This window comes from Prunus mume, linkage group LG8 (genome assembly GCF_029339155.1).
Source record: "Prunus mume cultivar Tortuosa linkage group LG8, ASM2933915v1, whole genome shotgun sequence".
Taxonomy (NCBI): Eukaryota; Viridiplantae; Streptophyta; class Magnoliopsida; order Rosales; family Rosaceae; genus Prunus; species Prunus mume.
In genome coordinates, this window is record NC_142705.1 from 10,715,111 (window position 1) to 10,741,728 (window position 26,618).

Consider the following 26,618-nt stretch of genomic DNA (forward strand, 5'->3'; position numbering starts at 1 on the left):
TAGATTACACGGCACATTAACATCCATTTTTTCCATTAGGGAGAAAAAATGGGACTCGGATGCGACTTCGTTAAGGCCTGCGGGACCCGCCAAAAAAAAAAAACTAAAAACTAAAACTAACGCCCACACATCCTTTCCGAAAGCAACTCCCCCACGTGGGTCCCACTCCACTCCAACAATTTCAGGTGCCTCCCACTTTCCTTCTCTTTCTCTGCTCTTCTTATTTTGCCTCACCCACCACACTCTGCGTCTGTCCGCCACATCAAAACCAAAAGTCTCTTCCTTTTTCTTGCCTCTCTATCCAAAAAAAGAAAGAAAGGGAAATCCACAATCAATGGATTCAACCAGCTTCTGCCACCAACGATCGCCGTCGTCAGATCGCTTCCTCGGCTTCTTCTCATTCTCACCGCCTTCCTCCGCCTCCGCCGGCGAGGAGCTCAACGAGGCCGAGGTCTTCTGGACCACCGACTTCACCGAGCCCAGCGACGCGCAGAACCCCCGGGTCAGTCTGATGCGCCGGGTCAACTCCGGTATACTCGCGGTCCTCCCGGAGCCAGGTCTCCCGGCTCCGGTCCTGTACCGGAAGCCCGCGCTCTCTTCATCATCGTCGTCGAAGCCCATACCTTCAATTCCGAGATTTTCTCAGTCTCAGTCTCAGTCGCAGTCGCAGTCTCAGTCCGTGCCGACTTCGAGAAAGTTCCAGAGCTCGGCTCCGATGAAGGTTCCCATGCTGTCCAGGGCGGTGGAGAAGCATCGGAGAAACGACGACCTGGCTGATGTCGTAGACGATGATGACGACGGAGACGACGAGATGCTGCCGCCGCACGAGCTGGTGGCGAGGGGGTCGGGGCTGTCGGCGAGGACCACGTTCTCGGTGCTGGAAGGCGTGGGGAGGACGCTCAAAGGTAGGGACTTGCGTCAGGTCAGGAATGCCATTTGGCGCAAGACTGGGTTTCTTGATTGAGATTTCAAGCTTTGTGTTTTTGTTGGTTGATCAAGAATTCTGGTGGCTTTAATTATTAATGCGCCAAGAAATTGGGGGTAGTTTTTGTTTAGTGCCCCCATTGTTGTTTTTGATTTGCTGATTCTGGATAGCTAAGTAAAGTTCCATATCTGTCTGCTTCTTGCTCATGTTTCTAATAATTCCTCTGTTTGCTTTACAAGAATTAATGTCTGGATAATGAAGATCAAAATTATCACTTTTAATCACTGGTGGGAATTTGTAGTTTCACAATCACCAATTGACATGAATTCAAGAAACTCATTCAACACAATTGTTTGTTTCAATCTCATTCTACATTTTCACTGAATGACTGAATTTAAAACCCACTTGAGAAAACTACACAACAAACTGCCCAAGTCGACGGGAGTTTACATCTACCAGACAAGAGTCAACATAAGTTTACATTGTTTCATCAACATAAGTTTTACATTGTTCCATCTCAAGGACATAGTTACAAGCATACAGGAGTTATGCCAGTTAGTCAAGGCATCCTTTGCAATTTTCCTAGATTTCGCTCCCCATACATTAGAATTCAATTTTCCTCCCCGTACATTAGAGTAGTTGGAGCATAGCTTTGTGAAAACCAAAAAAATTCGCGTTGTTAAAAGGTTTGGCTGGGTGTGACTGACATTAGCCACAAGATTTACAACAATGAGTCTCCTCTCATGCTGATTGAGAAGCTTCAAACCTAAGTAGAAGCTCCCTCAAGTGCCAAAGGAGTACCAGCTGTTTGTTTTGCCTCTTTAGAGCAATTGTGGCACCACCAAAACTTAACAAGTGTACTTGACTCTGATCTGCAACGCATCATTTCTGCACAAAAAGATGACCACCTCACCAACCATGTTGATGAAAAGCAAGCAGTTACCACAAGAGCGGGTTACATACATTCCAAGTAAGGTATCAATCAAGGAAATTTCAACATGGGTAAGAATCACGAAACACGAAAAAGGGTATTCTCAAATCGTGCACCATTATATATAAAGCAGAAAGGAAATCAACCAACCATTTTGAAATTCTGCGAGCAAATCCCACTTCAAAATTTGACCTAAAAAGAACCAATAAAGCAAGAAAAGTTGTGCTAATTCGTGGTCCGGTATTGCACATAGGCAAACATACATCCCAAGGGACTAAATTCGGAAAGGATGAATATAGATAACTATGGCAGGCAAGTCAGACAAATCCAAATGCCTCAAATAATTGAGTTCATAAAAAAGGATCTCCCTTTTTCACACATCTAATTGAATCATCACTCTTGCCAATGTCCATTTCCACCCACTTATTAAAAAAAGTTGAAAAAATCCGTCTCTTTAGCTTCAAAATAAAAACAATTATGGACTAAACTTGTTTTTAGCAATCATACAAGTCATCACATATCACAGAAATCAAAATAAAATTACAGTGAAAACGAATCTTGCTTAAAAAATGAAGGAAACATAAATCACAATGGACAACATTTTAATAACACATGCATCAAATGACAACAGAGACATGCCTTGATCTTAACCCCTTCGAGCATACTAAGAGACAATTTCCAGTAAAGATCACTACTTGACACCAAAATGCTCCTTCAATAACACATTATTAAATGAAAGTTCAACGTAACATTCAAAAATAGACAGGGACATCATATGAGATTCACAAAATATTTGCGATGGAATTTTTTTTACCAACCACAGAGAGCCTAAACAACCAATATGTCCAAGAACAAGTTGTACAAGACAATTTCAACATAGGCAACAACCATTAAACACACAAAAAGGGTGTTCTCAAGACATGGAAAGCGGAATTATCCAAAAGGCAGAAAGGAACTAAATCATAAGTTTTGAAATAGGGATACAAAATCCATTGGAGTAAAAGAACTCAATGAAACAGGAGAGGTTATGATAATTTTCAGTTGAGATGTAAGTGTGCATCTACACATTGATACAACTTAGAAAGAAGCTAACATGATTGAAAATGATGGCAGGCAAGTCAGACAAATCCAAATGCCTCAAATAGTTGAGTTCATAAAAAAGGATTTCCCTTTTTCACACATCTAATTGAATCATCATTCTTGCCAAGCTCATTCCCGACTTTAATCAATTTATTTAAAAAACTATACACAAAAAATGGGATAAGAATGTTACCCACCCAAGACTGAGACATTTACAACGAACAGTTTCCAATGGGCCTGAAGCTCCCCATTGACTGAAACACCCATGAGCAACTAGCATTGAAGCTATTTGCCATTTTGTTTCAGAAAATGAGAAAATGAGCTCCAGGACCCAAATGGAAACAGAGCAATGCCTCAGGAAGAAAAACCCAGGTGGGAGATGAGGAAGGTTCAGAAGGAAAACCCTAAAGAAACCCTCCTAAATGGTGTTTTGCTATTGCGCAGCTATGACTCAAAACGCTTCCATGGTTGCTAAGGAAGGCGATCTTAAGGGCCGCGCTTTAAAACAAACGAAGCAAAATCGATACTGAGCTCAGCATCCAGAACTCCATGTTCGGATTCTGAGCCACACCAAAAAAAAAACCTAAAACTATTTAGAGCTATCACTGTAAATGTTGCAGATTTTGAACGGAGAAAAACCCTAGTGGCTGAACAAACAGAGGAGGGGGTGAAGTGACATAAGGTGGCTTATATAGGCTCTGTAGTGTGTGTGTGGAGTAACGAATTTACCCTTGCTCACTTTGGGCTGAATGATTTGAGGGCCTGTAGGTTGAGTTTCGACGTTCGTATTCTTCGGCCCAGGGAGGCTAGCCCAGGTTTGAAAAACTTTTGAGGCTATTTGACGAACTTAGTTTTGAGACCAGAGACCCAAAAGTTTTCATTTGAGTGAGGCAAGAGGCCCAGTGAAGATAAATTTCGAAACTGCACCCAAAAATTTATGATTTTGCCCGAGGCTCGGTATATAGACTTTGGAGGTCATAAATTATAACTTAAAATTCCATCCAAATAGATGTCATTTCTCAAATTTCATGATGTTTTCGTGCATATTGCTCCCCTTACAACACCCTCTTTAATTCCTTATGTTAATAGCTAGCTAGTTAGACTCGGAAAAATTTCGCCCTCAATTGTTTGTGTCATGTTATTTAGTATTGAAAAATAATTGATCATCACCGGACACATTTAATTAGTCTAGTTGAGTGACTCTCAACACTAACCTAACCCATTTGTGATCATATCGTGTTCGGAATGACTCATATATTGTGAACTAAATTTTTTTAGATCAATAGTAAACTTATCCCTTATATATTCGTTATAAAAAATAAATAAAAAAATTATATAATAAAAAAAACTCACTTTATCATGAATAATACCATTAAAAAATTAATTTGTTATTATACAATGACTCATACATAATACATTGATACAAATAAAAGAATGACACTTGCCTCTCTGATGGTGACATTGGTGAGAGAAACTGCAGTTCCTGGTGGTGGGTTCTGCCTCATTTGTTTTTATTTCTTTCTTTTGTTTCAAGTTCATCTCCGTCGGAAGACAGTGGTCGTGTTTTCGTTTCTCATCTCTAGGGTTTTTCTTTAATTTATTTTTAATAACTAAAATAGTGTTATGATGCAATAAAAGTAAAAGATAATGACGTCATAATTTTTAAATCAGTTTTTTTCCTCTATCCTTAGATTAAATATAATGGTGGGTGATCACAATTTCCTTAGACAACCGCAAACCGGCCGAAGAGTTGCAGTTAACCGCAACTTGGTGGAAGCCGCAAATCGGTGAGTGTCCGCAAAAAACACGGGCATACACCGATTGGGTCGTTTTGGGCCTAAACAATCCAAGCTAAGCAATCCCAGAAAATCCACCACCCTAACTAGGCCTGAAAAAACAAAAGAGGGAGAGAGAGATGGAAACAGACAGAGGGAGGAAGAAGGAAGAGAAAGGAGAGAGAGGTAGAGAAGAAGAAGAAGGAAAAATAAGAGAAAAAAGTGAGAGATGAGAGATCGAAAGCGACGGAGAGAGGAAGAAGTAGGAAAAAAAGGAAGAGAGGGGGAGACAAGAAGAGCGAGAGATGGGGAGAAGAAAAAAGCAGACTTTGATCTTGGCGCAAAAGCAAGGCGTGCCCAACAAATGGCTAGGTTTTTTTGTTTTTTTGTATTCTTGAATTGTATATTATATATTTTAGATATAATACAAAACCGCATCGACTATCGCTAATTACGGTCACTTTAAAAATCATAATTGACACGGTACGTGTGGATGCGGTTAACATATGATCGATAAATGCGGTATTTCGATTCAAAATAACAGTCCTAGTAAAATTCATGTACACAAAACTGTTTCATCCTTGAAATGTGAGTTTCATTGCTGTTTCGTCGGTCGGTAAAATTGTTACCTTTAATATAAATTGAAATTGGTATGAGATGTTCACTTCCGCGAAAAGAAGGATTTCTTGGCTAACGATGAGGATGGATGATATCTGGCAGTGGTAATGCCCTCGAAAGTTCACAATGAATTAATAAAACAAATAAAGTGAAGGCCAAGACTCCGTTATAACAGGTCAAGCATGCAACTCAAGATTCATGAATTCATTCTGGGATTGGACTTGACGATGATAGTCCTCACATCGCTTTAACTATCCACAAAGTAAACGATGAACATTATAATCAATTGGTAGGAGCAAAAAGTGAAGACAAAGGCTTCAAAGTACAGAGAAGAAAAGACAAATGAAAGAAAACAGAAATGCGTGCGTGTTTTCCTTTACTATTGAGAAACACATGACCAAATACTTTTCTACAATATATACAATTGATTTACGAGAGTTTAGAACATTCATGTTAAAGTTAGAGCCTTAAATTTAAAATTAATTAGCAACTTATGTAATCGACAATTTTGAATGAATAATGTTACTCTTACTATATTTGTATACCGCATTTTCATACCATATTATATGACAAATGAGGTGGATAACCACATCAATTAAAATTAATCTAACATTTTCTTTTCTTTTATGATTTATTAACACTTTTTAATTGATATGGATGTATACTTCATTTGCCACATAAGATGATATGAGAATGTGTTATACAAATGTGGTAAGAATAACATTATTGATTTTGACTTAATGGAAAAGGGCTTTGACTTACAGACCAGTGCTCTTAGGTTCAAACCACCATGTAGTGTATGAGTCCAATTTTCTTGCGTTTTGCAGAGCAGAGAAGATGCAGGGACTAAGTTTTGCAGGGTGAAGAAGATGTAGGTACTAACGAGGAAATAGAGGGGCACATGGATTTTTTGGTTACATTAAAGGAAAGAAACCAACCGGGGTTTGATCCTAGGTGCCATGGGGGGTTAGGAGAATCCACCACCATTGTGCTGGGAACCTATTGACGGGGCACATGGAATTTGGTAACATGAAAATTGGATTCCATGAGAAACCATTCTCCACCACATGACATTTGCCCTCACATACCTTTTTTATGCGTTTCATTTTGTTTTTTTTATTAATATTTATTAGCTCTCACGTACCTACCACATGACATTTTTTGACAGAAAATTGGATGGAGCTCGAAAAATATAATGTTGAGCCCTATATTATTATTTTTTTGTATAGTTCAAGTACTCAAATTTCTGGAAAAAATAATGTGGGAGATCAATTCTCAATCAAGCGATAATTTACGGGAAGAAAGACCATTCACTCCATAATTAATTAATAGTAAGAGGTTAATAAATTTATGTACATCGTAAGTAGTCAAATGATTTTTTTTAAGGACATTTTTTTATTGAGATGAGCGATAACATATTAAATTCACACAGACTACACGAATGTTAGGACTCGAATCCAAGACCTTTCCTATTGTGATGTAGTCAAGTGATTTGTATGTAGACAAAAGAAGATTTGCATTAACTTTCATTATCAAGTTATTAATAATATGGACCAGTTGGTTTTGTACTTGGTCTGAATCTGAATTGTGAAGACATTTCAGCGTGGTCTCCAGGCAAATACGGATTCCTTCCTTCCTTGTTTATCTCATTGCGCGTGAAAAATTGCATGATTTCTTTCCACTGTACATTTGCATTGCAGCCTTCAACTTGAACTCTACGGGGAAAAAGAAGAAGATATATATCAAGATCCAAGTCTCTGTTTGTGTTGACTTCTTTATGACCAATATTGACTATATATATATATATATATTTATTTATTTATTTATTCTTTTTCACAATTGAGAATTGAAATTCAACCCTGCATCCGCGGGCGGAACCACAGCCACGATTAGGGTGGGCTGTACTCCGTGACTTCGGATGGAAAAACCTATATCTATATTGGCCACTAGCAACAACTTTTTCCTTTTGGAAAGTTTTTTAGGGGGAAAAAAAACCTATATGACCCACCATGTGTTTCTTGAAGGCTTTGCTAATTTCTTTTATGTTATTTAAAATCAATGAACGACATCCATGTGTAGATTATAAACCTGCAAGCTATAGTTTTGACTGTTTGCTTCCTTCTTTTTGTTTGTTTAAAAAAAATTCATTCAACTTTAAAACTAAAAATTTTAGTTAGTCTACCAATAAAAAAAAGTCTTAATTCGGCCTTCGCCTGCATCTTTATTGGCCACCATGAGTCAATCGACATTATCTTCTTCACGACGCGTTTCTTCTGTGCAGTTGAAGATGAAAAATGCATTGTCACGCGCATTCAAAAAGATGCATTGTCAATTTGTCACGCCCATTCATTGCTTCCTTCTTTTTGTTTGTTGTTAAAAATAATTCATTAAATATTAAACTAAAAATTTTAGTTAGTCTATCAATAAAAAATTTATTTATTCCGCTTTTGCCTACATCTTTATTGACCACCACGAGTCAATCGACATTATCTTCTTCAGGCCGCGTTTCTTATGTGCAATTGAAAATGACAAATGTATTGTCACGCACATTCATAAAGATGCATTGTCAATTTATCACGCACATTCATCAATCTAGCTAGCTTGTTGAAGCAATCCATATGTAAAATGCAACTGAATTCTTATATAGATGGTGCAGGAATTGTTGCTGAAATGATCTATATCGACACATTACCGATCACTATAGCTATAGATATCAGTATTACAGCTGGAGGGAGCATGTTGACCCAAAAAAAGAAAAACTGGAGGGAGCATAAACTCCATTATTCTAAATAATGTCTTGCTTTATGTTATTTTTGGAGTAAGAATTTCGACGAAAGTACCTGAACATCTTTATAAATAAATAAATAAAAGTTGGACTTGCAATCTTTGAAGTCCACGATATTAATGCAAAGTCAAGCTCAGTTTTCCATTTTCAATTCCAATCCGCACCTACCACTTGCAACAATTATCATCTCAAACCAGCCTTAGTCTTTTTCATCGAAGAAACCAAGAACACAAATAAAAACCAGTAACGTCAAATCCACATTGTGGAAAAAAAACTGGGGCGTGAAATAGATATCTGTACACGTGGTGCTTATAATTAGATAATTTGAGATAATATTTGTATATATGTGACATGCGATGCAGAAAATGATATGCATAGTTGGCCTCAATTATTATGGCCCGTGGGGTAACCCTAATTATAGGCGTATATAGCTATGGATAGCAGCTGGCTACTGCCTCATACGCTGAGAGGAGGGAGGGAAGAAGGCCAAGTGTTGGTTTGGGTGTGGGACACAAAAATGAGACTAGAGTTTTGTTGTGTTTTTCGAGCCAGGTGATCTTCTATCTAAAAATCAATCGGCAATAAAGAAGTAGTCCAAATCTTTATAAACTTAGGCGAGTCACTTAATTTTTTAATTTGGAGAAAACACTCTCAACAAAGGCAAAGTCACTTTTATATTGTCACAGAGAGAGAGAGGGAAAAAGATGGAGGTTTTTTTTTCTGATCCCAGGAAAGAGAGAGAGAGAGAGGTATATACCAAGTAAAAAAGGATACTACCAAGTAAAGAGATTACGTTTCTAAGAAAAAAGGGAGGAGAGAGAAAATTATTTTATTTTATTTTTATGAGGGAGAAATTAAAATTAATGATTGTTTATTTAAAACATTAAAACTATTTGTCATGTCATATTTAATCTCAACAATTAAAAGTTGAGTAATCTAATGGCCCAAAAATTGTGTTAAAAATATGATGCCACAGATCCGCCCCCTATATATATATATAAAGGTATAAATTATGTGAATTTATAGCTATTCATATGCAAATACAATATTTATTTTTAAAAAAAATATACGAGAAGCATATGACATTCTTCATGCCAATTAAATAAATTCTCAAATTAAATTTTATTTTTTCGATTTTGGGGAGAGATAATTGAACACAAGACTTCGGTGTAGATATAACGCTCTTATCTTCAAATTTTGTAAGACTTGAGACCAACTTATTACTATTACTTATCTTAGCAATTATTTTTTAAAAGGATTATTCGTATAGTACTTGTTCCATTTCTCTTTGTATATTTGCATCTCCAGTTATTAATTTGCATGCCATGCCAAATTGCCAATAGCTTGTAGGCCAAATCGAGCGAGGAAGGAGGAGGACCTGACGTTGCCACAGTGAACGATCTTGAATTCTTTGTCAGTTTGCTAGATGACAAAAAATTGATTAATTCTATGCGTGTGTTTATTTCTTCTGCAAAAGAAACCAAGGAAGTTCATGGTGAAATTTCGAAGAACAAGCTGCACATGGCCACTTAATCCACAAACTTCTTTTTTGTGGTTCCAAATTTATTTTTATTTTCGAGTAAGAGATGCATATATAAGGGGCTAGAGCTAGAGATTCAATAGTTTGTTAATTAATAGAGAAACTACAATTAGAGCTCATTTGTTACTGTTATACGAATATGTTTTTGCGTTGCAAAACAAAAGACGACTTGTCAATGGAGCATAACTCCATGGGTTGAGTTCTTCTATCTCTATTTATGTAGTCAGAGCTTTGAAACCCCCAAATATCCAGTGAATATTTGTGTAAACCTCCATCCCTAAATCGCTTGTACTAAAAAAACAAAAGATGACCTTAAATGGTGTTTGGTTGTGAAATATGGAAACATTACAGACATACAAAGTCAATCATAAAAAGAGAAAAAAGTGTTGTAATTAGTGACGACATTACGATGTTTTTTGTCATGTTGCATCGCAAATGTTTTGAGCCCCTTTTATGACGCTTTTGGGCCGTCGTAATAACGTATCGAACTTGCTAGCAATAAATCAAATGTTAGATTTAAAACGTGATTTTACGACACAAATTACGACGCAATCTCGTGTAGCAACTAAAGTAATTGCGAATGCGCCATTCTGTCGCTCATGTTTATATGACAAAGAAAGCGACAATATATGCGACGGAGGCACACGTCGTTAAAATTGATTTAACGACTGTATGTAGCATTGCAATAAATATGCGACAAAGTTCTTCATCCGGGAGCTCATTCCCTTTATTTTGAAGCTGTTAGTTTGAGAATATATTCCTGGTAAGACGTTTGTTAATATTAATCAATTCTGTTTTTTGAGTTATTTTTTAATTTAATATTTTGCACAGCCAATGACAGTTTTAATTGACATGTACACTAAAAATAGTGATAAAAACATAAATAAATGAATGGAAAACAAATATATTTTAATCTTTCTATAACCTTTTAATGAAAACAATTGCTTCTACGTCTCCAAGTCTAAATTAGGCTGCAGCTCGCTATTAACACTAAGTCTTCTTCAGCGCATACCGTGACGCATTCAGAATCTATTGATGACATCAAATATAAAATATTTCAGAGTTACATAAAAACTAAGATCACTTAAATTTTAACAGTATTTATTCTTTAATAAGAGAAATACATTAAATATAATGTACATGTCTGCCTTCACTTTCTTCTGAGGTTGTGAACTGACTTCATTTAACTTGGATTGAAGGTCATCTATTTTTGATTGATATTGTTTCAGGGGCATCTCTATTATCCTACAGTTATAATATTTTAATTATCAATCAAACTCATCAATACACATACATTATCACAAATATAATTAGAAGATATGTTAGAGGAACTTTTTTTCCATTTTGTGCTATGATTCCAAGCTGTGAACTAAACAATGATGCATTTGCTTTAACTGGCTTCCACTCAGGATCAAAGGAAATATGCAATATGTTTCCAGTTCCCCATGTTGAGTCCAATTTTTGTACTTGGACATAAATCAATGCCTTCTTACTACATCCCTTGTGAACAAATAACGATTGTGACATTTCTTGCATAGACAATAAATTCCTGCATCATCTATATTTTTAGAAAATGCAAAATCTAAAAAAGTCTCAACTCCAGTGAGATATTGCGTAGATGTTTGATCTCGTATATCTATTCAACTCTTGTCCATACTTTTCTATTTGTTATCCAAGAAGAAAGAAGAAATAATACCTACCGATCAATATTGGAAAATAATACATGTAGAAACATAAAGTTCTGGAAGATAGGCAATTTGACCTTTCAAATTTAAGCTTTTTATATCAATGGAAACCACAACTATCGTTCACACGAACAATTCTGTATTGAAATCTCTGAATCTACAATAAGAAAGACATATTAGAAATATTATAATTGTCTTGTCTAAAAAAATATATATTCATGAATATTAATTTTAATAATATAAACAACCTTAACAAACCCAAAGTGCTTTAGTTCTAAATGAAATCAATTTTCAATTTTCAATTTTTCAGAGAACTACTAGATTTATTAATTTTTCATAGAAAACAGAACGATTGTGGTCAAATTCAAAGGCAGCAATAAATTGACGACAACCAACAAACCAAAATTAGCCTCACTCTATATATCTTGATGGGATCAAGTTCCCAACTCCAACTCTATTTACACTATTAATACGCCAACTCCAAAACAAAACTATGGTCAAATTTAAAGACACTTTACTACGATATCTCCTAACCTATTTACACAATTACAAACATAGAAAATTTGGGGCTAAGTTTTATGGTATTTTCATGACGTTACTAATTAAGGTGTCACAATTATGTTGGTGCGAATCACTAGCGTGCAAAATTACATATATTTGCGTGAGCTGCGTTGATCGTCGCAAATAGCCATTTTTCTTGTAATGGAGAATACACTTAGAAAAATAATTCAAATTTGTACTTTAGTTTAGAAAGAACCCAGAAGTTATTTTCCTAGGTTTCATTGTTACGTTAAAATTGAAAAATACGGGAAAGACTTGTAATGGAAACACTGCAAAGGTTTCTCACTTCGTCAACTTTCTACTTTTAGTCTTCTTAACATTTCGGCTCCCCATCTAAAATATCCTCCTCACACTCTTACACAATTAATTGAATTTTGTACGTTAGTTTAGAAATCAACCAAGACCTATTTTCCTCATTTTTACGGTAAAATTGAAAATATGAAAGTCTTCTCTAGAAACCCGAGAGTATAAAGGTAAAAGCTTTCACACTTCGTTGAATTTTCACTCGCTTTAGCTCTCTATCTAAAGTTGTCTATCTTTTCGTATCTTAGTTGAAATAAATTATATTGAGAGCTGTTTGACACTTCAAAATAGTCATCACGCACTTCTCTCTAATGAGAATAATAAAGGAGGAAGGAGTGCATGATGGATTTTTTTGGGTGCTAATAATACTTATATTTCCTTATTTTCTACTAAATATATAGATAAACACCGACATAAATTTGTGTATATTTCAATTGAGTTATCCTTAGCTCAACTACGATTGCTGAAGGGCTGTTTTATTTACAATGTGATGCATTAAGTTTTATCTTTACAATTACAATCACAAGGATATTGATCTAATAGTTTTTTTAAAAAAATAAAAAATTATATATAATATCCTTGTAGTTGGATATATTAGTCGGGTAAAGTTCATATAATTCATAGTCTTGGAAAGATCCTTGGATATTTTATGCTGCTAAATTATTTATAAAAAAAGAACTGCACATGAATTAATCTGCTAGTGTTAACATATTATTGGTTGAAGAAAAATATAGTAAACCAAATTATACAACAGCGGGTGTAGAGAAAGAGCCCTAGACTGTCCCGCAGGGATATATATTTTGACCGATTCGTGAAGTCAAGCTGAAGGAGAGAGAATATTTTCTCACACAAGCGCGTAGAAATTTCCAAGCAACTCAAAACTGTCCCTCCTTTCTCTTTCACTCGGCCTTTTTGCTAAACCGTTTGCTCATTTGCCTAACTTCAATTCATATCCTATATAATGAACCGCTTCACGTAAGTGAAAATCAAATTAAGCGCAATACATAACATTTTGAGAGAGAGAGAGAGAGAGAGAGAGAGAGAGAGAGAGATCAGATGGGGGATTTGCCACCTGGGTTTAGATTCTACCCAACGGAGGAGGAGCTGGTTTCGTTTTATTTGCAGAACAAACTGGAAGGGAGGAGGGAGGACTTGAACCGAGTCATGGACCGAGTCATACCTGTTCTTTACATATATGAGTATAATCCATGGGACCTCCCACGTAATTAAACTTCTCTCTCTACTCTCTCTTCTCTCTCTGGTGCATCATTTTCTTTTTGAGGTGCATATAAAGGATAGGTTGCATCATTTTAGTAACATGAAAAAATAATGGAGGTCGCTTATGGAGTTACTCCTCATTGCAATGTCATGACTTTATTTAACTTGTATTTCTGTTTTGTTTATACTTGAATTAATTACTTGGGTTATGTAATGAATTTATAGAGTTTTCGGGAGAGGCCTGCCATGGAGATCCGGAGCAGTGGTTCTTCTTCATCCCAAGACAAGAGAGTGAAGCTCGAGGAGGGAGACCGAGGCGACTCACAACAACTGGGTATTGGAAAGCAACTGGGTCACCGAGTTTTGTTTACTCTTCCAATTGCAATCGAGCCATCGGCCTCAAAAGAACCATGGTTTTCTACAATGGTAGAGCTCCTCATGGAAGGAAAACCGAGTGGAAGATGAATGAATATAAAGCCGTTGAAGCTCATCATGCAGATCAAAATCAACCATTGATTGCCTCTTCATCATCAAACACCCCTTCTGCTCCTACGGTACTAATTAATCATATATCTCCAAAATTACTTAATTTCTTTTCGAAACCTAGATATCATATAACTTGTGTCAAATCATTCTTAATAATTTTGAGCACACAAGATCAAACCTTACATTTAATTTGTGTATCATAACAACTCGAAAAGACTTGATATGTAAGTGTATGTTAATGGTACCGCTTGGACCACAATGTTTTTAAGCGTGGTACTTGATGGCATACGACATCAATCAAATTGCATGTACATAAGGGAAATATTTATATACCAATTCTTAGCACTAGTTATCAGTTTTGGGATTGTGCTTATTTTTAGAAATCGATGACAGTTTTGTAATTAATAGAATGTTCGAACTCTCTTTGTTATGTTGTAAGTGGGCTTTTGGTGTGTTTCTAATGAAATATCAACCAAATTAAGGGCTCGTTTGGGAGTGCTTCTCTAGGAAACACTTCTACTTATACGCGCTTCTACCAAAAGCACTTTTATTATAAAGACGTTGAAATTTTCATAATAAACAAAAGTGCTTCTTGGAAAAGCACTTAAGAGTGCTTCCTAAAGAAGCACATGACATGTGCTTCTCCAGAAAGCGCTTTTATGGCCTAAAAGCGCTTCTAAATATTTTTGTCAAACGCTATCAAAAGCACTTTTGGTTGTCAGAAAGCGCTTTTAACTATTCTAGAAGTACTCCCAAATGAGCCCTAAAACTTCATAAACTTAATTATGTTGTTGCCTTAGATTTATTAATTTATGTTGGCATGCATGCAGTTGAGGCAAGAATTCAGTTTGTGCCGAGTGTACAAGAAATCAAAATGCCTGAGGGCATTCGACAGACGACCTCTAGGGGTGGAGATCATGAGCAACCCTAGTTTGAATTTGAATCAAACGGCTGCTGCTCATGAAGGTGCAGGTCATCAGGGTCAGGGTGCAGGTGATCAGGGTCAGGGTTCAGCATCACATAGCAGGAACCCCCTCATGGGTAGTGATCAGAGAACAAACTCAAGCTCACCAGAGAGTTCATCCTCAGGAGATCATCATGGCCCTCAACCACCCTCTCAACCTGCAGGTGAAACTGGAACCTTGCCAATGTTCATTGATAATGAAGCACTTTGGGATTTGGAACAATTGATGATCAATAACAATTGGCTTTAAGGAAGAAAATAAGGAGAAGATTAGTTTCACTCAAAATGGAATTGATGATTTTTAGAGTTTAACCAAGTTATAAGATAGTTGTATTACTTTTTGTACTAGAGTTGTGGAGAAAATGCCTAAACTTGTTGTGTTAAGACTTGTAGCTTCAAGTGGTACAAAGTACCTTCACATGTAAGGCCAAAGTTTGAAGTACGTCTCTTCATATTTCCTTTGTAACAAATAATAACTATAAGTTTCTTCGTCAACTGTACTTTCATGTATTATGTATGTTTCTTGGATTATATGAATCTTGAGATTTTGCAGAAGTGGAGAATAGTATTTGTTGGTAAAATGATGAGAAGTAATTCATATTAACTTTTTATACAAAGTGCACAAATTATCTAAAATTAAGTTCATTGTAAATAATTAATAAAAAAGAAAAGTTCGATGCACATTTTTCTTTTTATTCGGAAACACATAAGTTCTGGTTCTGGTTCAAAAGAGATCTTAAGTCATGATCTAACTCCTCCAACAAAATAATGTTTGATCATTAAAAAATCATGTTTTTATCTGAGATTTTTAAATAACATCGTCATCATGCATGTGAAGTTACTATCACACATAAATCATTTCCAAATGCAGTCAAATACCATACATATTCCATGCATAAGCCGCCTACAAAGTAGGCAAAGCATCCAGAAAAATACATACACATGTACGCACAAGCACGAATCGAGTCAAACATACGTACACATATACAAGGAGTTAATTTGACGAGTGAATTACGTCATATGTTCAGTCATACACACAAACAAGAAAGATAATCACATTAAGATTGAACCAACATAGGGCTGTGTGGACTCGAATCGAACACCATAAAATTCTCTGATTGGTGTATGTGGCCGTACAAGTGATGTCATCCACCTGCCGAGTTGAAGAATTTCTCCATAATTAAAAAGGCGGTGGAACAAATTCTTTGGTAATCAACCAGTCAAATCACCTTTACCTAATTCATATACACTTGTATGCATGAGACTTTAGCGTTGACGTTGATGGAGATGTCGACAGCAGTAATCTTTGGCCTTTGTATCCTTTGTATTTCGCCATAGAATAGAAGCATAGAGGCTAAAATTGAGTTTTGCAAAAGAAAACATCCTGGAAATTCAAAGGCGTGAAAATACTTCTTTCTCATCATTATGTGCCAGGAAGAATGTGGACTTCCACGTGCAAATTGGAGGAGGTCAGCCTCAGAAAAGTCCCAACAACGTTGCTTCGTCTGTTTCTTGTGTCTCCGCAAACTGAAATAGCGGACACGTTTAGTCAGAAACACGCTGCTTGATTTTGTTCATTCTTTTTACTCCAAAATTTAAGTGATCGTTATTTCTTCCTCAAGAGAAAAAAAACCATACACGTATGTCAGTTTTTCTATCAAAAGGATGTTCCTTATCATAAGAAATGTATACATATTTGTTTTAGGATTATACATAATGTATTTTCCACATCCGAACTACCTAGATTTTAGGTCATCATCCTTCAATGATTATTTCTGTAAAAACACACACACACAAAAAACTGGCAACAGTAGCCATTATTTGGTGACATTTACTGGGTGATTAAAGGCTTTTTTGGGTGACTTTTTTTTTTTTGGGTAGTGACATTCATATTGAAAGTGTTTGATCATCTAGAAACATGCAAAAAAACCATAATTTGTTTGGATAAAAATGAAATGAAAATGTGGATAATTAAATGGCTAAGCTATTTTCTGATTTAGCTATTGTTTGCATAAATAATCCTCGAAACAACCTCCTTAAAACTAAATTGGTGTTTGGTAAGCCGCTGTAACGATTATATTTTTTTGCATGACTTTCAGTCCATTGTATGGATGGATCAGATTCATTGTTATCTATACATATAAAGCAAAAGGTAGAGAATGGTGAAACATTCAAAATACTAGAAAATGTCCTTAGTTAATTCAAACATTAAAAATTGAAATTATTAATTAAATGAGGATAATATGGTAAATTCACATTTTTTTCATATTGAAAAAAATTAAAATTAAAAACAAAATCAGATAATAAGTCATAACTTTTATGGAACATAACTACCCTGTTATCTTTTCTTAATTCTAAAAAAAAATAAAAATAAAAACCAATTGACACATGCGTGAGCATGTGCCAAGGGGCTAGTATTTATTAAAATCCTACTTTGTTTTTTTTTTCCCCTCTCTCTCTCAAGTAGTTTTATTAAATTCTTCTACGTTAGATGGGTACATATACTTGACCAATATGTATTATTTACTAAGCAATAATGATATATACGACTTTAAAATATGACAGCACAAACGCTTAGCGACCAAAGTCTTGGTTTAAACCATGACTAGGTCATCCGTGACATCTAGGATCATGTCGCTTTATAAGAAACAATAAAAAGCAGAAAGTAGAACGTAAAAAATGATTTTGTTGCTGCAACATAATTTGTTTAAATTTTGAAACAGTTAAAATTCTATTGCATGAGAGGAGGGTTAATGATGTAATTACATATAGTAGCATTATAATTATTTAATTCTCTTTATTAAACAAAAATTAATGATGTAATGAACATTTTTAATTGATAAAAGAAGAATTTTAGATTTAGGAACAATCTACAATGACAAATCTATGTACTTTCTGTAATCTTTTGCTTTCTTGGGTATAAGCGATAGAAGGATGACAATTTACACAAATATTTATTGGGTGTATGAGATTTTGAACCTATGTGGATGGAACCAATTGAGGTCGTCCTCATTGGCTTTTTTTTTTTTTTTTTGGGTAGTCAGAAGTGGATTACATTAAAAACCCACAAAAAGGCATAACAATACACCAAAAGGTGTGACTCAACCAACTGGGCTCATTGGCTTTTAGTAACCCATTCTAGATTCTAGATCCAAATATAAAACGACGATGAAGAAGAAGAAACGGTCAGGTTTTTGTTTTTTGTTTTTTGTGGATAAGATTTTAGCCAGATTTTTGTCGGGCATCCAGTGCCATTCATTTTTGTAGCGTAAGACAAGACAGTGGACTTCCGACTAATCGTCCCTTGCAAGTTGCAAAGACATACAAATCAGCACCTGGCCCAAATGTCAGAGCTGAAAAGTCCCGTTTTATGAGAGTGTCTTTATATATATGGCTTTTAAGTGAGTTTCAATCTCTTAATCGTCAAATCAGACCAACCAATTTGATGACTAAGTTAATTTGATTCAATGACTAAGTGATAAGATCTTACCTAAGTCCCTCACTACAAAATTCTTGGAGCTGAAAATCACAAGAAGCCATAGGACTTTTCTGAAAAGTCAATACCCAAGAGGGTGGGTGCGTTGTGAATAGAATGTTTTTCTTATATGGCTTGTTTTACTCTAGTTTTAGTTTCTGACAAGTAATACCGGTGAAGGGGGAAAAATAGGTTGTTTTATGCAAGTTATACTGCAAAGGAAATTAAGGGGGTGTTTGGTATCAAAATCAAGTATTGAACTCAAAAAAGTTGATTTTTCTTAGGAGTTGTGAAATACACATTTTAAGATTCAAAAATTTATTTGGTATGTAATTTGAACATTGTTTCTTGAAAAAAAGATATTTTTTTTTTCCTTCTGCTTTCAAGTATTTGAGTATTTTTAGTTTGGATTTTCTAAACCGGACATATCAAACATATTTTCTGAGTTTTAGACTCAAACTTTGTATTAAAAATTTAGATTCAAATAGAACACCAAACATGCCCCAAAGTTCCAACTCAAAAACCAATTGGAAATTAGGAGGGTGATATAGCTCCTTATAAGCCCTTGCAAGATTTCTTTAACTTTCCAATGTGAGAGAATTTCTTCGCAACCTCATAGCCATGTCGAATTTTATTTTTCCCTCTCTTCCATCTGATCTGAACTGGTATCATCAACTTCATAAAAGAGATGCATAGTATTTAAAGATCAAAATTCTAGTTAAATTATATTACACAGCAAATACTACTATCACACAGAAGCAATCCCACATTAACCAGAAACCTAATGTCCTGCCCAAATCGGTTAAAAGGGAAAAATTAATCAAGATGCCTTTGAACATATTACAAACTGATAAAAAAATTTCTCTTTGAACATTAGATATAGAACACATTTACAAAAGGGAAGAGTCTCTATCCTTTTCCATTGTATGCATATCACACTTCATGCAGTTGTTTACATTACATAATTGTTGGCCCCAATGATTGCCAGTCAGTAGTAGATAAGAAGCTAGGTTTTTTATGTTCATCACCACTCATCTTCGAGGCTGGCACGGTGGAAGCACAAGACAGTGCAGACAAATATGAGGAATGAAAAGAATTCGATCCACATAGCAGATGTCTCAATCATATGAGCGTGCCTAAGGATAATAGGAATGGCTATGCTCCCCACAGTTGATGCTCCAGTCAAGAATTTAGCAGCATTTACCCACCTGCAATATAATAATTTTATTTAATCTAAGAATATGACCTGAAAAGAAAAAGAGAAAGCCAACAAGGAAGCTGTTAATGTAATTTTGAATTATAGAGGTTCTTTGCAAACTCAGTTTACAAGTTCCAAAAGTTCCATAGGCTGGTTGTCAACTTGTCACAACTATTTTAGGGTAAAATCACAATTACATACATAACTACTTATTGCTCTGTTTTGTGACCCTAAAAAGGAGCAATATTTTTTAAGTTTGGCCCTTCTCTCAGCAATATTCCAATGTGTACCTTTTCACTTGTTCTATTCCAGCTAGAGTTGAATTTCTTGAATGGGCTATATGTCCCTTGGCAGTGTTGGAAAATCACAACCCCCTTCAATACTGAGGTTCTTCCTTTGTGTACATTTGCAGCCCCTTTTGTTTATTTTGAAGCATAACAGTACTCCGAAAAATTGATTTTATAGAAAGCTAAAATTTATGGTGTTAATTTAAAAAATAAATCAAGTCTTTCTTAGGGACAGTAACTATCGAAACGAATTGAACCAATGACTCAATCCTGAGGTATTCAGAATATCATCCAAACCATGGCAGTGATCTTAAAAAACTTGGTTATATCCAGTTGTGAGTTCCGACAAAAAGGCTGACAAATAAATTGGTGCATGGCACACAAGTATCTTGACATTATTAAAAAAAAAAATACGGGATGTCTATAATGAATGAAAAATTATAGAAATACCAGGTATATATAAGAGGGTTACATTATAGATGAAATTTTTGGTAAGGAAAATACTCACCCATCATTTTCCCTGCTAAGCAAAAACTGAGTAGAACCACCACCAAAGAATAAGCAAGGCATGGGTACGAGCACGTACATGAGAGCTACAACAACAATCAAAATTTCAATAATTTGATGCTCAAACCACCCTAAATACCAAGTAGAATAAGAAACTTATATTAGCTACTCTCACCAGATAACATCGGCCACCAATTGTTGTATAATGCACAAGCCTGCCACACATTAAAAAAAAGAAACATTAAGTGAGTCAGCATAAAAGATATTTGAAATCCAAACCCCCAATCTGGTGATGTATCACCAGGCAGTATTATTAATATCACAAAGGATACAAAGCCCCTTTCAAATGCAGAAGGCAACTTGAATAACACCCTGTTAGTAGGGTTCTAGATTTTGTCTTGGTAGTAAGCTACTATATCAACAAAAGAAAAAGAAGAAAAAAACATCTAATCCGCACAAGAACAATTGAATACTATAATTAAAAAGCAATGCATAAATGTACCCCTACTCCCTTTGACATCATTAAACACATCCTAGGAATGAATGTACAAAATCCTCCAATTTCCAATGTCCACAAGTAACCAGAAGAATACTCATTAAAACTGAACCCTAACTTTCTTGCAGGACAATAGCCCAGTTTATAGCTTTAACTTTTCTTATGCAGTGGGTTTTTCCAAAAAAAAAAAAAACAAGAAGTCATATATGCCAACTGCTTCAATAATTTCACTGTTTAAAAGCTCAATTGAACTTGAAAAATATATCTCAGAAATGTTTGGTTCAAAATGTTTGCAAGATTCATCACAGTGAACAGAGCACCTTCTTTTCTTTTTTTGATAAGTACAAAATTTACTGACATGCGCCAAGAACAACAACCCATGCAACACAAGCACACACAACTAACAAAATAAATAAACAACGCGTGAAGAAAAGGATGAAAGGAAGTGTCGTCTGCAAAAATAACAAAGTGAATGCACTAGACGAGAAAACAAGCATAACGCCTGATGTTCATAAAGTAAGATGATTCATGAAGATAAACACATGCGCATGTGCCTTATTCTTGATGCATCTGGCATATTTGCAAGACAGACTATGTATGGCATAACATAATACTGGGATATAATTACAATTGAACAAGCATATATATGAGCATCTGTTCGACTAAAAGGGCACAAAACTTTCAAAACATAATTATAAAGCATTTACTATACAAAAAACAACACATGATTTAAAGCAAAAGGAAATTGCAAAATATTCCAAACCACTACAAACATTCAAACCATACAAAAATTACCAGGATCTGTAGCAAGATGCTTGCTGAAAACATAAAAGCAAGTCCTGCAAGCCTGTACACAAAGAAATTCGTCGTTAGAAGTCTGTTTGAGATAAGCTGCATAACAGGGCTAAGATCACAGAACTAAACCTACTTACACTGCAAAGAACACGACCGGTCAACAACACGCAGAGCAACAATGCACCAAAAACAAAAAGGGTTAGTACTCAATGCCATCAAAATATGACTGAAGGTTCAATAATAAACACAATGACATAACTTATCTTATATACAGTCACAGGAATTGATGCTCCACACATGCAACGCAACCCTTTCACAATCTGTGAACTAATGCCCCCAATTTACAAATAGTAACCATGCATGAAATTCGAGCTCCCCAATTAACGTTACCGAAATAGTAAGTTGCCACTAAAATCAAATTGATACGATTAACCATTTCTTATTTTAGACCAAAAAAATCATTTCTTATAAGATATCATATTGGAAACATAAATAGAATTTTAAGTTTTTATTTATAAAAAAAAAAGTTCTGATTAAGATAAGGATTCAAACTGGGGTGTTTGAAATCATAAAATATGATTGTAATTTGTACTAAAAAAGATCAACTACACGAAACCCTAATTAATTGAGCACAATTCCAGAATGTTCAGCTCTCAAGCCCACACGATTCCAGTTCTCCAATTTTTGCAGGGGGGAATTGGAACAAGAGAAAAGGCTTATCTCAGTTTTTTGATATTATTCAACGAAATTCTGCACACACAAATTCGTCGCCCAGCCAAAACCAAAATTGATTTGAAAAGAATCGATTTTTTTTTGTTGAGATATATGAAGAGAAGAAAAAAAAGAAAAAAAAGAAAAAAGGGAAACATTAAGAATTGTACCTTCAATGGTCATCGCCATCGAAGAGACGAGAGCTCTCTTTGTTGGTAGTGACGCCGGAGGAAGGTTCGTGTTCGCTGATCGCGACGGAAGAAGCCAAACGATGAGCTTGCGAAATTGCAGAAGTGTAGGTGGTCCTCGATTGGTCTTCGGTTCAAGCCCAAATTGAAATTAAATAAAACTAAAATTTAATCAAAGTGGAGTCCGGTTTTTTTTGCCGGGTAACTGTTTGCGGCAGTAAACTGTAAAAGGTAAGAACTCCAACTACTTTACTTTTTTTGGGGGGTTGGGTTTATGTTTTGATAAACTTTTATTTATTTACTTTTTAACATTAGAAAATGGAAGTAAGAATGTAAATATGTAAAACTAGGTTACCAATAGAGATGAGATCCATATGAATAACATTTTTTACTATGATGTTTGAGGTTGTTTTCATATAACTTAACATAATGATTTGAAAAAAAAAAAAAAAAGAAGAGAAATATAACAAAATTGGTCCCATGTTAATGTCTTACTTAAGAAAAATTTACACAAATGACTTATTAGTGTAGTGATTTGGAATATTTACTTCATCATGCAAGGTTTTGTGTTCGAATCATAGCATTTGTGTAGTGTGTGTGAGTTTAATGTACTATTGTCCATATCAATAAAAAAGATCCTAAAAAGAAAATTCATAAAAATTTATACTCAATCAACGTTCACATCAAGATCAGAAGTTCATACTTAATAAAAATTTACACAACATAAAACTTCATCGTGGTATTAGTCAATGAACATTTTGACCATTTCCATTGTCACACTAAAATTGTATTTTACAAATATCTCCCAGTTAAATTAATTCCCATTTCTTCTTTCCATTCTTAATTACACAAACTCTAAATATACCATTGCCCATGAAAAACCTTGTAATTTCTAAACCTTCAAGACCTGCAACTTATTCAAGAAGGCAATAGCAATCCAATCCAACTCCATAGCAGACCAACGCACTTGGTTAATCTGAGCCGTCGCTCCATACCACATCTCTGGCTCCACATTCCCACCACCGTCCGATTGAACCCCAGGTTTGACCACATCCCAAATCATAGCCCTTGAATCATCACTCACAGAACATATCTGGTGGCCCATACCTGGGGACCAGGAAATGGCGTTCACACTGGATTCGTGCTTTTTAAGCTCCATGAGAGGAGCTGTAGGAAATCTGATGTCCAATATCACCACTTTGTTGCTGTCCATGCCCACTGCGGCAATGAATCTTGGGTCTTGCTTGTTCCATTCTAGCCTCAGCAAGGACCCATCTTGAGATGGGTTTTCATACACTATGGTTGACCTATTGAAAAATTTCGTAGAAAATTATTGTATTTATTAGTAATATGGTCAGGAAATGTAATACAAATAAACAATAAATCAAATGCAAATATAAGATAAGAAAGACAAATTATACCCCACCAAAATTGACTTTTCTCTTCCTTATAATAGTAGAACTTCAGATCACAAGATTTCTGTATCAGAACACTGGCAGGCTCAAAATTTTGTACTGTAATTATAATAGGCTAAAGGGAATTGAATAGGGACTTGTGAGAAACTCTCATGGAACGGGGATATCACTTTTTGCTATTTTTAGTTAATAACGCAATGACATGTATGATAATTTTTTTCACCAGTCATTGTGTTATTGGTCGATAATAATAAAACAGTGTTATCCTTATTACAAATAAGTTTTTTAGCCACACATGGCCTCATATAGGTCCACCCCTGAATCAGAAGTAGCGTTGAACTCAACTACAGACTTCTTATCAACTAGGCAACTAAAACTAAGTCCAGTAGTACTTCTCATTCAATTACCCCAAATTAAAAAAGTGTCTCACGTTGGATTCCCCCTCTCAAAACAAATACGAAACAAAAGTCTTGAGTTTTCAGTCTAAAAAAATTGCATGCAAAGTAAAATTGTGAATTAACCCTTACCTCTCTTTGTCCCTCAAATCAAAGACCCTAACAGTGCCATCCCCAGAAGCTGAGGCGAAGACATTGAAGCCACCCCAAGAAATGTCATACACTTCTTTATCATGAGCCACCAACTGAGTGTCCACAGCTTCCCTCTCAATGTCCCAAATTGTGCATGTAGTGTCCACACTAGACGTGGCCACACGCTTAGTGTCACACTCAGCCCAATCAAAAGATGTTATAGCCGAATTAAATTCACTGCTACTGTTCCCATTGAGCAGGGACTTGAGCTCAATTCTGTCATCATGGATCTCCCATAGCCTCAAGTAGTCGCCGGACGTGGCGATCAGGTCGGGGTTTGAGGGGTCTTTGGAGGGGAAGAACATGAGGTTGGTGGGTGCGTAAGGGTGGTCGAAAATTAGGCGGTTGTCGGTGGCGAAATCGGAGGTGTCCCAGTTGAATTGGACTAGCTCAACCTTGTTGCTGTAGTCTTCAATGAAGCTGCCTATGGCAAGGCGTGAGGGCTTGTCATGGCGGACCGACCATGCTAAGGAGTAGATTGGCCACTGGCTTATGTAGGTGTACACTCCTCTTTTCTCCGCTGGGCTTTGCATGCTTGGAATAATTGAAATTTGTGTATTTTCTCTCTAGCTGCATGGTGATTTTAGAGTCAAATGTCAAATAATGTACAACTTTTATTTTTATTTTTATACAAAGGATATTCTATTTTCATCTAAATATAAATTATAGGAGGGGAATTCGAATTCGAATGCATAGTGGAAAGCATATCCGCATTCTAACTAACTTGCTAAGCCCATGTTTGCAAGTTATAGTATTAAAAAAAACAAAACAGACACGTACAAAAAAAGAAAAAAAGAAAAATGATCTTCTAGCTAGGTGCCTACACTTTGATTTATAAAAAAGAAAAGGCGAAGGCGGTTCTCTCCATAAATAAAGTAAAATAAAAATAAAATGGAAGGTTAGGCTAGCTTATCACCATATTCTGTTATACCTAATCAAGGTTGACTATCAAAATCTCTATATAAAACCCATTGTCTTTTGGGAAGGTTCATGTACTTACAAATTGTGCAGCAGTATCCATTAGACCAAGATGCAGAAGCTCTTTGACTATGATGAGAACTCATTACCACCAAAATAAAAAAAATAAAAAAAAGAAGAAGAAAAAGATTGACTCATTGATGAGAACTCTTCCTCTTGGGTTTGTAAACATATTTTGATAATAATATTGTTCCATTATTCCATCCACAAGAAATGCGCATTCCTACAGTCAACTATCAAAAACCTACCCAGAAAAATAAAAAAAGAGCAGAAAAGAAAAGGGAGTGAACAAAGTTTGAAGTTTGAAAACCACCCAATATTTTGGGAAGTGTGGAGAGAGAGAGAGAGAGAGAGAGAGAGACTTACATTGGTGAAAACTCAAGAAGTTTCAGTGGTTATGGGCTGCTTCCAGAGCATGAGACATATATATATATATATATAAGGAGGAGGGAGATGAAGAATTTGAGCTTTGTGGTGGTAGTTATGAAAGTTGAGGGGCTATATATAAAAATAGAAATATATATTATTATGAAAATATATATATATATATATACAAATATGAAGTAGGGGAGACAGCAGAAATCAAAAGAAGAGAATGGAAGGTGAGGGCGTGAAAGCTAATAGCCAGTCAATCTATATGAAGTGAAGAGAAGGTTTGGTTAATTATATTATTTTCATTTCGTTTATACTCTTTCAAACCCCTTTTAACATGCACCACCACAACTACTCAATTGTGACTCTTTTGGCCACGCGTGTTCCATTTCAAAAAATTATATTACCAAATTGAATTATTTATTTTTCTTATTCAGGTGCAACAATGATGGTGTCCAAATTTCTTCTAACAAAATTGCAAAATGACGGTGTACAAATATTCATTGGGTACCTTAAGACTTCGAACCTATGCGCATATATGCATGCTTAGATTTTATGAGAGCCCCGCTATGGGTACTAGCTAGTGTTTTTGTAATTTTTCTTGAAATTTTGGCTTCCTTGGCACCAAACACAAAAAGAAAAAGACAATGTATTTTTTGTTTTCGTTTTTCCAAATATATCGTTATTAAAAATGACGACCCGAAATTGTATTCCATTTTTGCTATAACGTGAATTAAT

General features: G+C 35.4%; 4 protein-coding genes, 1 long non-coding RNA gene and 2 other non-coding genes across 8 annotated transcripts; 2 read left to right on the forward strand and 5 right to left on the reverse strand.

The window, feature by feature from the left end:
- Nucleotides 1–181: 181 nt before the first annotated feature.
- Nucleotides 182–1,112, forward strand: LOC103341880 (protein S40-7-like). The gene has a single exon (XM_016796591.2). It carries the CDS (start codon nucleotides 335–337, stop codon nucleotides 962–964), a length of 630 nt encoding a protein of 209 aa, XP_016652077.2. The 5' UTR covers nucleotides 182–334; the 3' UTR covers nucleotides 965–1,112.
- A 266-nt stretch (nucleotides 1,113–1,378) lies between these two features.
- LOC103341743 (uncharacterized) lies at nucleotides 1,379–3,127 on the reverse strand. Its single transcript, XR_514802.3, has 2 exons — nucleotides 2,007–3,127; nucleotides 1,379–1,813 (listed from the first exon to the last, which is right to left on the reverse strand). It is a non-coding gene; the product is annotated as an uncharacterized LOC103341743 (long non-coding RNA).
- On the reverse strand, nucleotides 2,166–2,264 carry LOC148914710 (small nucleolar RNA Z266). The gene has a single exon (XR_016123014.1). It is a non-coding gene; the product is annotated as a small nucleolar RNA Z266 (small nucleolar RNA).
- Nucleotides 2,965–3,065, reverse strand: LOC148914711 (small nucleolar RNA Z266). Its single transcript, XR_016123013.1, has one exon. It is a non-coding gene; the product is annotated as a small nucleolar RNA Z266 (small nucleolar RNA).
- A 10,057-nt stretch (nucleotides 3,128–13,184) lies between the features above and the next one.
- On the forward strand, nucleotides 13,185–15,434 carry LOC103341742 (NAC domain-containing protein 90-like). Its single transcript, XM_008245288.3, has 3 exons — nucleotides 13,185–13,425; nucleotides 13,647–13,975; nucleotides 14,738–15,434. The coding sequence occupies exons 1-3, from the start codon at nucleotides 13,260–13,262 to the stop codon at nucleotides 15,119–15,121; spliced, it is 879 nt and encodes a 292-aa protein (XP_008243510.1). The 5' UTR covers nucleotides 13,185–13,259; the 3' UTR covers nucleotides 15,122–15,434.
- A 3,610-nt stretch (nucleotides 15,435–19,044) lies between these two features.
- On the reverse strand, nucleotides 19,045–22,677 carry LOC103341741 (Vacuolar protein sorting 55 (VPS55) family protein). 2 transcript variants are annotated; one of them, XM_089043145.1, is made up of 6 exons: nucleotides 22,511–22,676; nucleotides 21,767–21,956; nucleotides 21,630–21,681; nucleotides 20,514–20,553; nucleotides 20,340–20,424; nucleotides 19,045–19,554 (listed from the first exon to the last, which is right to left on the reverse strand). In XM_089043145.1, exons 3-6 carry the CDS (start codon nucleotides 21,660–21,662, stop codon nucleotides 19,371–19,373), a joined length of 342 nt encoding a protein of 113 aa, XP_088899271.1. In that variant the 5' UTR covers nucleotides 21,663–21,681; nucleotides 21,767–21,956; nucleotides 22,511–22,676; the 3' UTR covers nucleotides 19,045–19,370. The 2 variants fall into 2 exon arrangements, with proteins under 2 accessions (XP_088899271.1, XP_008243508.1); XM_008245286.3 differs by lacking the exon at nucleotides 21,767–21,956 and having other exon boundaries at nucleotides 22,511–22,677.
- Nucleotides 22,678–23,167: 490 nt separating this feature from the next.
- LOC103341740 (WD repeat-containing protein LWD1-like) lies at nucleotides 23,168–26,006 on the reverse strand. The gene is made up of 3 exons (XM_089042145.1): nucleotides 25,875–26,006; nucleotides 24,471–25,100; nucleotides 23,168–23,835 (listed from the first exon to the last, which is right to left on the reverse strand). The coding sequence occupies exons 2-3, from the start codon at nucleotides 25,061–25,063 to the stop codon at nucleotides 23,421–23,423; spliced, it is 1,008 nt and encodes a 335-aa protein (XP_088898271.1). The 5' UTR covers nucleotides 25,064–25,100; nucleotides 25,875–26,006; the 3' UTR covers nucleotides 23,168–23,420.
- Between the last annotated feature and the right edge of the window lie 612 nt (nucleotides 26,007–26,618).

Coding starts and splice junctions, on each gene's coding strand:
- LOC103341880 (XM_016796591.2), top strand. CDS start 335: ATGGATTCAACCAGCTTCTGCCACCAACGATCGCCGTCGTCAGATCGC.
- LOC103341742 (XM_008245288.3), top strand. CDS start 13,260: ATGGGGGATTTGCCACCTGGGTTTAGATTCTACCCAACGGAGGAGGAG. Junction 13,426..13,646: donor TAATCCATGGGACCTCCCAC/GTAATTAAACTT, acceptor ATGAATTTATAG/AGTTTTCGGGAGAGGCCTGC. Junction 13,976..14,737: donor ACACCCCTTCTGCTCCTACG/GTACTAATTAAT, acceptor GCATGCATGCAG/TTGAGGCAAGAATTCAGTTT.
- LOC103341741 (XM_008245286.3), bottom strand. CDS start 21,662: ATGTTTTCAGCAAGCATCTTGCTACAGATCCTG. Junction 20,554..21,629: donor GCATCTTGCTACAGATCCTG/GTAATTTTTGTA, acceptor AATGTGTGGCAG/GCTTGTGCATTATACAACAA. Junction 20,425..20,513: donor TTGGTGGCCGATGTTATCTG/GTGAGAGTAGCT, acceptor TTGTTGTTGTAG/CTCTCATGTACGTGCTCGTA.
- LOC103341740 (XM_089042145.1), bottom strand. CDS start 25,063: ATGCAAAGCCCAGCGGAGAAAAGAGGAGTGTACACCTACATAAGCCAG. Junction 23,836..24,470: donor GATTTGAGGGACAAAGAGAG/GTAAGGGTTAAT, acceptor ATTTTTCAATAG/GTCAACCATAGTGTATGAAA.